Below are 13607 nucleotides of genomic sequence, written 5' to 3'. Positions count from 1 at the left end.
GGGGGGGGGGGGGGGTTCTTGCTTCTTGTCCAAGCTGAGAAGTAATGTCAACCAAGTTCTTCAAGCAGTGGTAAGCAAATAGAGAAATGATGCCTGGAAAACAAGTCAGTGTACGGAAAGAAGGAATATATTTTTCATCTAGGCTACATTTTAAGGTGATACTTCAAACCTTTGGCTTTGGTTAGGTGTCACCATTACTTACTCACATTATCCCCAATGAATTCCCCTAATTTTCTTGGTTTTCAACCACTTCATCCAATCCATTCCAAACGGTCTGTATGATTGAGCCATACAAAATTACTTCAAGATGTTCAGAGCTTAAAAGTCGGTATATCTTGAATAGCTATGTTTTGGTGGATTAATTTCCTTGCCTACCCACTTGGCTTCTGTACTTTTTATTAGCTAGCTTCACTACCCTTCCATGCATACATCCATTCATTAACCTCTCTTTCATCCACCATCAACAATCTCTCTCCACCTCTTTTCCTAATATTCAACTTAAAGCCTTCTTCACCTTAAGCATCATTTTCTTCTTCCTGTGTTTTCTCTCTAACCTCCCTTAAATCCATCAATCCATCCATTTACACATGCACCATCACATTAATAGTAAGTGTTTTGCCTACCCTGGCTTGAGCAATAACACTACATTGCCTCAGGCCTGCAGATCCAAACTTGATTTAACTATTCAGACAACAGACATTCAACTGATTGGCAAAGCACGCAGCCTTATAATGACAATAGAGCTTTGTGTGGAGAGAGGAATTATAATGGTCTTTAGTGTGTAACACACCCGGATTAAGCTCTGTCAAGTTCCCTTAAAACAATTAGTGCAGATTATAGTCGTCAAGGGACTTGTTTACAGCTTTTTGCAGTATCCCTTCTTCCCTGCTAAGCATAATCCTTCTGCTGAGTTCCTTTAAAATGTGATTATATATTTTTCTATTCAACCATGGTGGCTTTAACTCATCCTGCTAATTTTTGAGACCTTTTTTATTCTAAAAGAGCCACTGCCAGTCACTTGATACCCATTTTTGTTTTCTGGGTAGCAAGAGAAACAGAGCTAGTTTATAAAAAAGAGGTGCCACCAAATACGAACTGTTCATTATTATGCTTATTATTATTATTATTAAGGTAATAATCCATATAGTCTTTTAGAGGCTCATATGTTTTAAAAGTTTGAAAGTATTTACCAGTAAAGTATAAGATTTTCACACAAATTAAAATCACAACTTGTGCAAGTGGAACTTCAAAATGATTTATTTTATAGCCTTTCAAGAATTAACCTCAAGTGGGAACATTATACAATGATTCAATTGTTGTGCAATCTGCTTTTACAGCACCTTATCATGGATCACTGAAACCCCTAGAGGCCTAGAAGTCACACTTTGCTTCTTTAGGCCCGTTGCCAGTGGGTGCTGCGGCCGTTATGCAAATTCTCTCATACTCTGACAGCAAATGGAATGCATTTTGTGTTGTACACCTGTTTGATAGGATCGCACGACTGGTGATAGATTTTGAAAGATAAACAAAACACCCAGGAAGAGATGATGATGAAAAAGGGCAGTTCCTGAACAGCAGGAGCAGTTAATGCCCCTTTTGTTTTTTTTCTCCCTTCAAAGTTCAAAGCTGACCACTCTATCCATCCATTTGACTATTTCCCCCTCCTCTCCCTCTCCTTTTTACTCCAGTTTGACACACATATTCACACATAACTGTATACGTGTGTACATATAGGGCCGATAAAGTTAGCTTTGAGGTTGGATGTTCTATCTTGACCGATGTAATAACCTATAATCATATGGGGTGGATCAGCTCTTTTCCTCTTACATATATATTTAGTGTGTCAAAACATACTGCCTCACATAACTGAGACCCAATGTTTAGATGTGGCGGTAACAAAAACATAGTTCCCAGCATTCTTCTGGCTTCCTGTGCACTCTGGCTCAGTTGTGCGGATTAACCACCACTGTGTGTCTCCATCTATCTATCTATCTATCTATCTATCTATCTATCTATCTATCTATCTATCTATCTATCTATCTATCTATCTATCTATCTATTTATCTAACTATCTATCTATCTATCCATCCATCCATCCATCCACATGAACCTCTTAGCATGGGAACATTTCTTACTTCTGTCACTTCTGTCTGCTGCTGCACATGGTCCTCATTAGTGCTGCGGTCCGAGCTATGAGAGCTGTGCATCATTATTCCTCTGGTTAGATTATAAAACAAAGACTTGCTGATGTGCGCGAGGCTGAGCGGAGATAATTAAACGCTTGCCAGTGCTCATGTTGTGCTGTTTTTTGCCTGAGGCCGGGCAGACACACAGTGAGACTGAACAGATTTTAATGTGGAGGTGTGAGAACGAGGGGGAAAGAAATAACAAGGGAGACCCAATGTTAGATTTAGAACCCAATTCTTTTTAATTTAAACTGATATAGATGTATGATCTTTAAATGTTCCACAATAATTGAGGGCTTCCTCCAGAATTTTATTGTTGTTAGAATCAATATAAACTACAGGAAATTTAAAATGTCAACTAAAGGAAAGTTGCCAGCTCTGTACAATTAAGTGATTCTCTCCTTTTAGTTTTAGTGGAAACTCCAGGATACATCCTAAATGAAGAAATAATTACCAAAGGATATTTTCAGCAGGGCATAATAATGCATGATGTCCAAAGTAACATTTAATTGCAGGATATGAAAGCTGTTTTTTGCCACTGTTCTCAGTAAGAGTGCTCAATCAAGACCAGCTAATAGAAGTGCAACACTGTGTATCTTTATAAAGCAGTTGTGAGTTACAGACACACAGATGCACCATGGGAAAGAAAAGAGATTTGATTTGTGGAGAGCAGGAGGATGGATATGTCACATTTCACTTCACTGGACCTCTGCAGTACCAGTGTTTCTTCACTGTACAGATCACAGTATGAACGACTGAAACAGTTTATCATTTCATGGGAAAAGGAAGCTTTCAGAAAGGGCTGAATGTGAAAAAAAGAAGGAGGTAGGCCTCAGGTCAGAGTGCAGTCTGGCCTATAGGTTGTATTTTTCTACATTTATATAGACACTGTGGTTTTGGCGTAGTTTCTGTCATAACAGCCAGATTCTCTAATTCAGCATTGTGGCGAGGATTTCACCAGCCCGTAATTTAGGGTGGCTGGTGGGTGTGTACAGTATGCACTGTAAGAGTGTGTGAGCCTGCTTGGCTTACCTTTGTGGACTTTTTTGCTAGAGTTCTGAGATGTTTCACTGCAACAAGGTATACGCTATAGCTCTGTTGAATGACAGCAGGAGATTCAGTATCATAGCAAATATGCAAATCTATTCTCATCATTTACATAATGGGCAAGTTGACTAATTATGGTAATTATATCAGAATCAGGTTTATTGCCAAGGAATTTGCTTTGGTGTTTTCATGCATAACAATAAACATCGTAAGTACAAAAAATATAAAGAAAGATAAAGCAAGTACTGCACATTTAAATAGCCCACTAGTGAGGACTAGGAGAGTATAGCTGCAGCCAAGTGTTTATTAATTCCAAGCGAACTGGAGTTGATTGCATTTAATTCCAGTTGGTTCTCCTTATGTAATTGGGTACTATTGGGGTTTGGTTTGCTGGTTTGGAGGCTGTACAGTGCTGTGGTCAGGTGCTTCTGAGAGTGTGGAAAGAATTCCTGGCCATGTCTTGGAAATGTTAAAACCATCCTCTTCCTCTCATTACTCACCGCCATCTCAAAATATCACGTGTGGATTTGAAAGATGAACCAAAGAAGGAGCCATCTCTCTCCTTTAGTTGCAAAGCGTGGCATCCATTGAGGACAACTGTGAAGCAGTGATGGAAAATTTATGTTTTTGATCAATCAAATCACTATATAATATGGTAATCTTTATGAGATCATGCTTCTCATGGAAATTGTTAATTGTTCTTTCTTTAAATATATGCTGTAAAAGTGTATATGACTGTTTTAGAACACAGAGAATAACAACAAAATAACAGAAAAGTAATTTTATGTCTTTTTTAGGATGCAGTCTCCAAATCTCTGCAGTGTGATGAAAAACATTACTTAAAAGGCTCCAGATGCTGCGAGAAGTGTGAACCAGGTAATAATGCACGCACACACCCACACACACACACACACAAACACACACACACGCACATCCTTGTTTTACTATATTTGACCCATCATTGACATAATAAGTGTCCTTAGCCATCACAACTGAATGCCCATACCCTAACCTGAATATAATTTAAAACTGAACCCAAAAACCAAGTCTTGCCCCTCAAACAAACATTTAAATTTGTAAAACAAGTCCATACACACACACAGAGGGAACAAAGGGAACAAAGTGAAAGATAAGGAACTAGTTTCAGCATAGTACGTATGTGGTTTAGTCAATGGAAGCAGCATTACATGAAAATAGATCTTCATTCACAAAGATTCTAAGTTTAAAAAAAAGGAAGGATCTTTAAAAACAGAACATTTGGCTAAAAATGGCTCTTCTCTCTCTCTCTCTCTCTCTCTATCTCTCTCTCTCTCTCACACAGACACACACACGCACGCACCCACACATACACTCTCTCTCTCTCTCTCTCTCTCTCTCTCGCTCTCTCACACACACCCACACACACACACGATTTACATTGATCCGCTAGTACCCTCTACTTAAAAATGGGATAAAGGCTGTAATTTGATCAATTTCCTTCTCCTCTTCCATTAAGTTTTTAGTGGTCACGTCATCGTTGAATTCATCTGTCTTTTTTCCTCCCCCCCCCATTAGGCACCCGTGTGTTCTCTGACTGCAATGATTCCCACCAGACTAAATGTGTGAAATGTAGTCGTAGTGAATACCAGCCGGGCTGGACTGATGAGAAGCGCTGTCTCCAGCAGAAGTTCTGTGACCCAGGTCAGTACTAAAATCTTGAATACAAATGCATACAATTTATGTTATTTTACTAAAAAATTTATAATACTCTTTCCAAATATTTAGTTGACCCCTGTTTGCTTGCATTGGAGTACAAGAACCCAACCTTTTGATATAAAGATCCAGTAGGCTGTCACAACACTACACAACTATTGCCTCAGGTTGAACCACCTTTGAGAGTCTCAACAAAACTAAGCTGCCAAGGCATCTGTTGTAGTGCTGTTGTATTGATTTTAGAGTTGTCTTTTGATGCTTTGATCATCACAGAAAATGTTCCAGTGTACAATTATGATGAAGTGACCTCAAAATAGTATAAAAAGTATAGGTTGTTCTCGGGTAAAGTGTCTCAAAATGTGAAAATGAAATTGCATTAATTTGCATCATTATCAGAATTATCTCTGATTCTTTGTAACAAAACCAGTTCCAAACTGTACAAAAGCAGCAACACAGATTCAGCCTGTGGAGTGAGGTTTTAGATGCAACACACATTATTACCCCTGTCAAGGGGAACTTTGCGCTAAAACGTTCCCCTCTGACTTCCAGTTAAGGGTTTTATGGAGACGACTGAAAACTTTGTGTCAGAGGAGCTGTGTCGCTGCCGTCCCCACCTCCAGTGCTTTCCCATCAACTGTGAGTTCTGTGAGAAGATACCCACCTGCAAAGCTGGACTTGGACTCAAGGTGGATCTTGGTGAGACACGAACACAAAACACACTTCATTCATATCCAGCACCTAGAGATATACTATACGATATATGTTTTTCATTTCAGCATCTACTAATGGAAGGAAGATCTGTGTTCCATGTAAGAAAGGTTTCTACTCTGCTGACAATGATAGCGAACAATGCAAACAATGGACTAAGTAAGTGTATGCACACACAAACACAAGCGCAGACACACACAGACACACACACACAATTTTTAGCCTGGAATGTTTTTAAGGGAAAATGCATCTGGGTATCTACTCAACACCAGCCAGCTGCTATGACTAATCTGCTCACCGCTTCCTCTGGAACCCTGGACCAGACACCAGCTTCCACTGCTGGCCGGATCTGTGATGATGATGAAGATGAAGATGATGTTTATGATGGAGTGAGAGAAGGAAAAGGAGAATATATTTTTATTTCATCTCTCTCTCCCACTCCCTCTCTCTCTCCATCATCATGGTGGCACACTGTATCGGAAAAAGAAATGTCCGCATGTAGGTGTTCCTCCTTACTCAGTGTTTTTGTGTTTTCATCTTCTCTCCCAGTTGTAAGGCCGAGGGCAGGAGGGAGACACGTCCAGGCAGTGCTCAGGCCGATGCAGAGTGTGGACCACCTGTTTCAGGTAAGACAAGGACACATTCAATGCACACTGTCTAAATACAAATACAATTTAATGCATATTTAGCATCTACTCAAATGAAAGTAATAAAAGAGATTAGGCCTGCTACTTAAAGTGTAAAAATGGACAGAAATGGAGAAAAAAAAGATAAAATCTCATGTCTGATTTATTGTATAGCAGACATCTTGACTGACTGTACATGTAGAGTACAAAAGCGAACTCTGAACTTATCTTTCTTGCATGTGCAGCTCCCTCCTGGGTCGTAGTTTCAGTTCTGTCAGTCATCACTGTTCTGTGTCTCCTCATCCTGCTCCTCTTCTGCTACAAAGACAAACTGAAGTTACTCTCTGGTAAGTTACAGAGCTTGTACTAATCTTGAAGTTCTCCTTCAGATAGATGTTTTATTATTGTTCGATTCAATGATAAAACATTTATTTAGAGGAGAGTTTATGAGAGTTTATTTTAAACTAAACATTCGTTCAAAACAGAAATGTATGCATGAACATTACACAATATGATCTATTGATGTAATAGTTTAAACTGGTCCTCAAATTATTATTGAGCATGTTCAACAGGGGCTTTGCCAAACATCTGCACCAGAAATCATTAAGATTCCTTCATTCAGTATTAAAGTACAATATGTTGTTTCTTTGTCTAGTAAATCTGCGATCCTGTGTTCAGAATCTGAAGAGGACGAGGATACAGCAGGTAGAGTGGCATTTCAGTTGGAAAGTAATGGAAACATATAGAAACCAAGTTTGATTTAATTTAATATTTGATCAAATGAATCAATGCAGAACTTAAGTGTCTTACTGCGTATAAAGGATTTGGGAAATCATATCATTTTTTTTTACAATGCTTCTTTATTTGTTTCACTTCTTATAGGAGACCCTGGCCCCTCTTTACCATAGTGGGGGTCCCAAGTGTACACCATGTGAGACGACCAAACTCATCTGCCCAGCACCAAACAACCCCACAGATGAGTCCCCATGCACGATCCCCACTTCTGTTCCTGATGTCAAGGTCTCACTGCCATTCACAGGGGAAGTGAGAGAGAAAGAAGGAACCAACAGGAAGACACTGACGGAGGATCAGAGTGAGGGGTCTGGAGAACCAGAGGAGGTCTCAGAAGAGGAGGAGGTTGTGAGTGTGTCTCCACTTTTGGCAGGTTCTTGTATGTGTGTCATTCCCGTTCATGAGCCTCTGGAAGTAGGGGAGAATGAGGACTGTAGCCAGGCTGTCAGCCCTGGGACTCCTGGAACCTGCTCGTGTGGAGGGCTAGATGGAGAGAGGGATGGAGATGAGAGTGGGAGAGAAGAGAAGAGTGAGAGCGTAAGGGCAATCAATGGTGGAGAAAAGGCTGAAGGCACTCATGAAAAGATGGTTTTGTGCAAGAGTGAAACAGGTGCTGCATCTCTTGTGTCTCATTCTCCTCCACTCCTCCAAACCTCCTCTGTAGTCCCTCCATCCAGTCCACTTCCTGAACTCTGCCTGCCATTGTCTCAGGCTGTGGTGTCATCAGAGTTCAAACCTTACCTGACCGACAGGTCACTAGTAAAACAGGAGGAATTATACAGACTGGCAAGCATGGACCCCACCTCAACAGAGAATAGTACAACCTCTGTTATGACCTCTGTCATTCCCTTGATGACTCCCTCATCTGTTGGAGATCTCTACCTGGACAAGTCCCCTGTGGCTTCTAGCCAGGAGCAAAGCCAGGGACTTTCCTGGGAGGACAGTAGTGGAAACAAGTTCTCCTCTGGGGAGACAGAACTGGAGTGCTCACCTGAGAGCCTCCACAGTCAACTGGCTGAACCAACTCTTACCTCAGGTAGGTAAAAATACAAAACTGCAGAATTTAAATCAGCAGAAATGGAATCCCATTACTGCCAGACAAAGAAATATGTAAATGAACATTAGGGATAATAAAGATAAAAATACTCAACTTCCATATTGGTAAGACAAAATGAGACTTTCTAATTCAAGATTATGATTTTCATTAAAAACATAGTGCAGTTTTTAGAGATTAGAATTTTTATTTTTATAACATGATATCATATATAACTTAAATTTCAACTTTTAATATATTTTTCCATGGCAGAAATGGGCTTCCATATACATGTAGCTGTGTGTAGATTCCCAGAAAGTCAGGCAGTTTTTTGTTTGACTTGGGGCAAAAGAAAGATGCTACAGCCACTCAACAATGTCAATGAAAACTCTATGCACAGTGGCTGTGCACTATTTGGATAATGTCTCATTACAAAGACTGTGTGTCCACAGTTGTGTTTGCCAGGTGGATTCTGTGTTCTTGTTTGTGTGGGCAGTCACCACTGTATTGCCACAGGGTCATACCCATACATGATTTGATATACTACATAACAGTGTTCCCTTTCCGCAGAGGAGGTGGGACCAGCCACCAAGAATAACAGAATAAAATATATGTTGGTTTTAATGGAAAGTTTTACCGTCACATGGTTGAACTTGTATTGTTCTCACAGAGTCCTTTAGATGCTGCCAAAGCAAAAAATATCCGGGAAACATATTTATGTATTGTGCCTCAGCCACCGAGTGGTTATGGCTCGTTATAAAAGCAGTATTATCAGAACAGTCTGATCGGGACAGTGGTTAGCTCAAACTGGGGTATCATTAGGTGAACATGCTGAACACAACTTATAACAGGGGATTGGTTTCAGCAGAAGAATGAGAAGTTTGTGTGTTTCCAAGAAATATGTTTTATTAAAGCCAGTATTGATAGTCGAACCCTGAATTTTGGGAGACCACACAGGAAGCAGAAATAATATATGTGCGTGCCTGATGAGCAAGTGAACCACCAGAACCGCACATACTAACATACAGTGTTAAGTGTGTGTGAGTGTGCATCAGTGTGAACTATGCCATCTACAAAGCTCCTGTTTACCCAGAGTTCCATAGGGTTGCGCAAAGTGACCGCAGCTTTAATTGAAGCAAGATGTGTGCAGCTTGAGTAATACTTTTATAAGCCTGCCCACCCAACAAAAACACACTTACACACACACATACACACACACACACACACAAACTTGTGAAGACTTTTTTGGACCCTCACTGACGACTGGGTACTTTAATTACATGTTTGCTGGCTTTAAATGATCACCATTTCCCATCATGCAGTAATGGCAGCTGATTAAATGGGCTTCCCGCTCATGCCATTTAAAGGTTAAGTAAGGGTCAGAGGTTTCACCTGCCCGTCTAAAACATGGACACACACAGAAGCTGCGCATTATACAACGTCATCCTGGTGGCTCCACCAGTTTAATTTTTAGAAGTTAACTGCCTTTGTTCAAGGGCAAATTAACTGTGCAAATTTATGCTGTAGATCAAAAGTAAACTGGCAGATGAGCAGGGAAAATGGGCAAGATTTTGAAGACAACTGTTCTCTCGGAGATTGAACAGGAGAGGGGTTATACTAAGGTTCAATTTGATCCCTGTCTGAAAAACTGTATTGCTAGAATTCTTGGTTATCCAGAAAAATCAGCTTGGTATTAAGAAAGGATAAACAGAAGGACCCAAGCAAATTCCATAGAGCTTTGTTTTCAAAGTTGTGGTGGAATGACATAGTTTTAAGCTAGACCTCTCAGACTGGTATTCCGGGAAAGGCTCTCAGATGGGGAACACAGAGACACACTCTCTGTGAGTGTGTGATTGTGTTTGTCTGTCTTTGCAACTTTATAGAGCTTTGTGTGCTTTTAAGTACATGTGTATGTGTAGGTGCAAAAGTGTTTGCTAAACCTGTTTGCTTACATTACTGCAATTATGTGTGTATATGTGTGTGTGCACATATGTGTGAATAAATGAGACTGAGCTGTGAGTCATGGAGGGTCGGCTTGTTCTGTTGGCTGGAAAGTCAGACAGGCGGCTGGATAAAATAGGAACCAGAGGCTTAATGTGGTGAAAGATGGCTTACAAAACAAAAAGGCACAGTTTATTTCGTAATTCACCTGGTTGGCTCCAATCCACATGTGAACAGTACATGGACGTCAGTACAACAGTACAAGTTTGTACAAATGATTTTGAGGCAGGAATCACATTGTAAAGACAAGGTGACACAACAGTTACAGTTATTTTTTGGAAAAACATTGCACAGAGAAAAGGTTAGAAAGAGTTGAACAGCCCTTTTTTTAATTTTATTCAGCCATGTCCGTAAAACCATAAACCCTTGATAAATGGCTTGTTTTCAGTGGTCTTGAGTTTCTCACACAAAAAGTGCTGGACACTCTGAAACAAATATGGCAAAAAGGATATGATATGGCATTCTATGTAGCTGTGGCCTGTCTGTGGTTATTCTGCATGGTCATTACACCCACTGTCCATTTGTCATCCGAGGTTAGCAAAAGATTTAGTCCCTTCTTCACATATGTCATGAATAGGGGAAGCTCTGTCTAACTGTGTGTAAAAGTGGAATCGGAAGGCAGTGTCTTACACAACCATACCATATATATTCATATTTCTACACATTTCCCGATTAGAGACCATCTTTTGATCTGAGCACACCCGTCAGCATGTTGACATTCCAACACATGAGTACTCAGTTGTCATTATTACATTATCAAGATGAGCACTCAGTACTCCACTCCCACCTTTCTTTGAACTCAGCCTTCATTTTGATCTCAGCTGCACACCTGTAAAGTTTTGTGACTGTATCTTGCATAGTTTTGATGCTATTAATGTAAAAATCTGTCTACTGACATATAAACACCTGTCAAAGTACTCAAAACAACCTCTTGGTAGTTCCTGCTACAGTAGGTGTTGCCGGGACTACATTTTACCTTGATGAAACACACAAGGTGAAAACACTGCCACTGTATTTGCCATTTTCTATATAAGCGAGGGAAAGGTTGAACATATACCTGCAAAACAAGGTTTTTGTCACTTTGAAGCAAAAAGTGTAGGTACTTTAAGAAAAAATGAAGCTGTCAGACAAATACCCCTAAATAGCTCCATTTCTCACCCTTTTATCACATCTAATGTGTCTTGTGTTTCTGTGTTTTCAGCTCCTCAAAATCTCCCTTTTTTCTCCCTTCCACATTTGTCTGTTCAGGTCAGGTGTCGGGGAACCACAACACGACCTTCATCTCCAGCGGTCAGGTGATGAACTTCAGCGGTGACGTCATTGTTGTCTATGTCAGCCAGACGTCTGTTGGCAGCGATGGGGCAGGGCAGGACGATGCCTTTGGAAGCCCCGTCCAGGAAGAGGCCAATGAGACAGCTCCATTTTTCCAGAGGAGCCTGAGGTCACAAGGGGATTCCGTTTCCCACATCACATTGCAAGACGAGACACTGCCAGTCCAAGAAGTGATGGAGGAGCGGCCACTGGGAAAGTGATAACTCAATAACTATCAGATGGACAGTGCGGAAATGATCTCTGGACACTCCTGTTGGTTACATCGACTTATACTACATTACCATTTGTCCAACCAGACAAGCTTTTAATATAAGAGTTAGGAAAAAAAGTCTTTCAATTAAAATGAAGCTGATCAGTCAGTTGACTGAGGAAGCAACTTTTAGCAATGTGAAGCTATCAGTCTGTGCCCATCTCATTTCTTTGGAAAGCAATCTAGAAAAACTCATCCCATTTCATACATTAGTCACTGAATGTTGCCTCAGGCATCTTTAATGTGCCTTTTTTCAGTTTACAATGGAACGCTGAAGGCTTTTTCGAATGGAAACTCCCTTCATTCCAGACAGTGATGGGGAATTTTGTTGGGAATTGGATGTGGAACTAGAGTTCAGACTGGAAGAACGTCATGTTTTTATGGTTGTATGGAAATTGCACCTGGGTCTTGATACAAAGGAGTTTCTACATTTCCCATTCCCACCTTTCATTATTTGAATAGCCCAGGTTAAATTCTGTAGACTTCCAGGTTTTAACAATTCAAAATTTGACATTTGGATGATTTCAACAGTTTTCTTACATAACAAATTATCCACCATGTGGAAATAATTGTCTTTGCTCTCACAAAATCATGCCATGGAAGTAAATATTTTTATGGAAGAAAATTCAATCTACTCGGTACATTAAGATCTGGCAGAGTAGAATCAAACTTTGGAAAAGAGAAAAAAAAAGATGAATTTTAAGCATTTCACTTGCCTTTTTTCTGGTTTGCAGGGTCTAACAAAAGCTATTTTACGGTAAAGAGAAACATCCAGTTTTGGTACAATGCTTGTTTATCCTGTATGTAGACTTTTTTATTCTCTTCTTATTGCACCACAGGTGCGGTTTGTGTCTAAGAAAAAATGCTGTGCATTTGATAAGCTATTTTATTACCAGTTTGATTTGTTTCATTATGTTTTAATGTGCAAGCCTTAATGAAGAAAAGTAAAATGTCCGCTTGTTTATAATATTTTGTTTTAAATAATTTTTGAAAGTAATATTTCAGAAGATTCATTTGTGTGATCAATGTTTGTATATATTTCAAAAGAAAAAAAGCATGATGTATTTGTGAAATAAGAATGAATATTCCCTTTGTGCTTCCTCTCATTTGATTTGCGGTGTGGATGTGTGAAGTCAAGTGGAGCCTTTAACAGCTGGTTAAACGCACACATTCTAGGAAAGGGACTGTTCGATTTAATAGCTCGTCATATGTATGCAGCTTTACAATAATTATGTACATATCAATCAAACTTATTGAAATGAATGACTGAAAGGATATTTTGATTGAAATTAAATATGTTTTGCATCTAATCCTTTCAGGGATGGCTGCCATCCTGCCCTCTGTGGTTTCTCTCTGTCAACTTTCCTATTCTGGGATCACCAAATTACAATGAAAAAGTCATTTATCTTCTCAAGATGATCTGTAATTTTTGTGAAGCAATGCTAATTACACATGTGGCAAGGCCTCTTTGTCTTTGTCCCTGTGTTGACAGACAGACAGACAGGCAGCCTTTCATCAGGTCTGGGGATGGTGAGCAGCTGTGAGGAGAAACTAATCTAGAAGTCAGACCAGCTAGCGTCACAGAAAGACCACATGAGAAGAGCTGGCAGCACTCATTTAGACCTGGTTTGGGTCAGCAAGAGTATGTTTATATATATGTGTGTGTGTGTGTGTGTGTGTGTGTGTGTGTGTGTGAGTGTGAGTGTGTGCGTGTGCATTTTGTCTAAGCTTATTTTATGGTTGTTTGTGAAAACAGGAAGTTATGACTAGCTTTCACATGGTTTACATGAGATCTGGCTGGCCAGGCAACACAGAACCTGATTGTAGGTTTAAATGATTTCAGCTTTTTTTTTTTCAGCTCTGCATGTGTGTGAAAACAGCCTCTCATTTGACTGAAAATATGTATGAAGTCATAAACCACTGTGTGTTGCTACAGTCCT

General features: G+C 39.9%; 1 protein-coding gene across 1 annotated transcript in view; it reads left to right on the top strand.

The window, feature by feature from the left end:
- Window positions 1–12977, top strand: part of tnfrsf11a (tumor necrosis factor receptor superfamily, member 11a, NFKB activator) — a 14225-nt gene extending 1248 nt beyond the window's left edge. Inside the window, exons 2-10 of the mRNA XM_023417041.2 lie at window positions 4031–4109; window positions 4788–4913; window positions 5475–5621; window positions 5702–5792; window positions 6183–6259; window positions 6505–6606; window positions 6915–6964; window positions 7142–8087; window positions 11334–12977. Of these exons, the coding sequence (XP_023272809.1) occupies window positions 4031–4109; window positions 4788–4913; window positions 5475–5621; window positions 5702–5792; window positions 6183–6259; window positions 6505–6606; window positions 6915–6964; window positions 7142–8087; window positions 11334–11617 (1902 nt within the window). The 3' untranslated portion in view covers window positions 11618–12977. The remainder of the gene's footprint in view (window positions 1–4030; window positions 4110–4787; window positions 4914–5474; window positions 5622–5701; window positions 5793–6182; window positions 6260–6504; window positions 6607–6914; window positions 6965–7141; window positions 8088–11333) is intronic.
- Window positions 12978–13607: the final 630 nt, after the last annotated feature.

Source organism: Seriola lalandi, unplaced genomic scaffold, assembly GCF_002814215.2.
Source record: "Seriola lalandi dorsalis isolate HSWRI2012SDOR001 ecotype SW California unplaced genomic scaffold, Sedor1 jcf7180002054570, whole genome shotgun sequence".
Classification (NCBI taxonomy): domain Eukaryota; kingdom Metazoa; phylum Chordata; class Actinopteri; order Carangiformes; family Carangidae; genus Seriola; species Seriola lalandi.
This window is presented reverse-complemented; position numbering and strand designations above follow the sequence as displayed.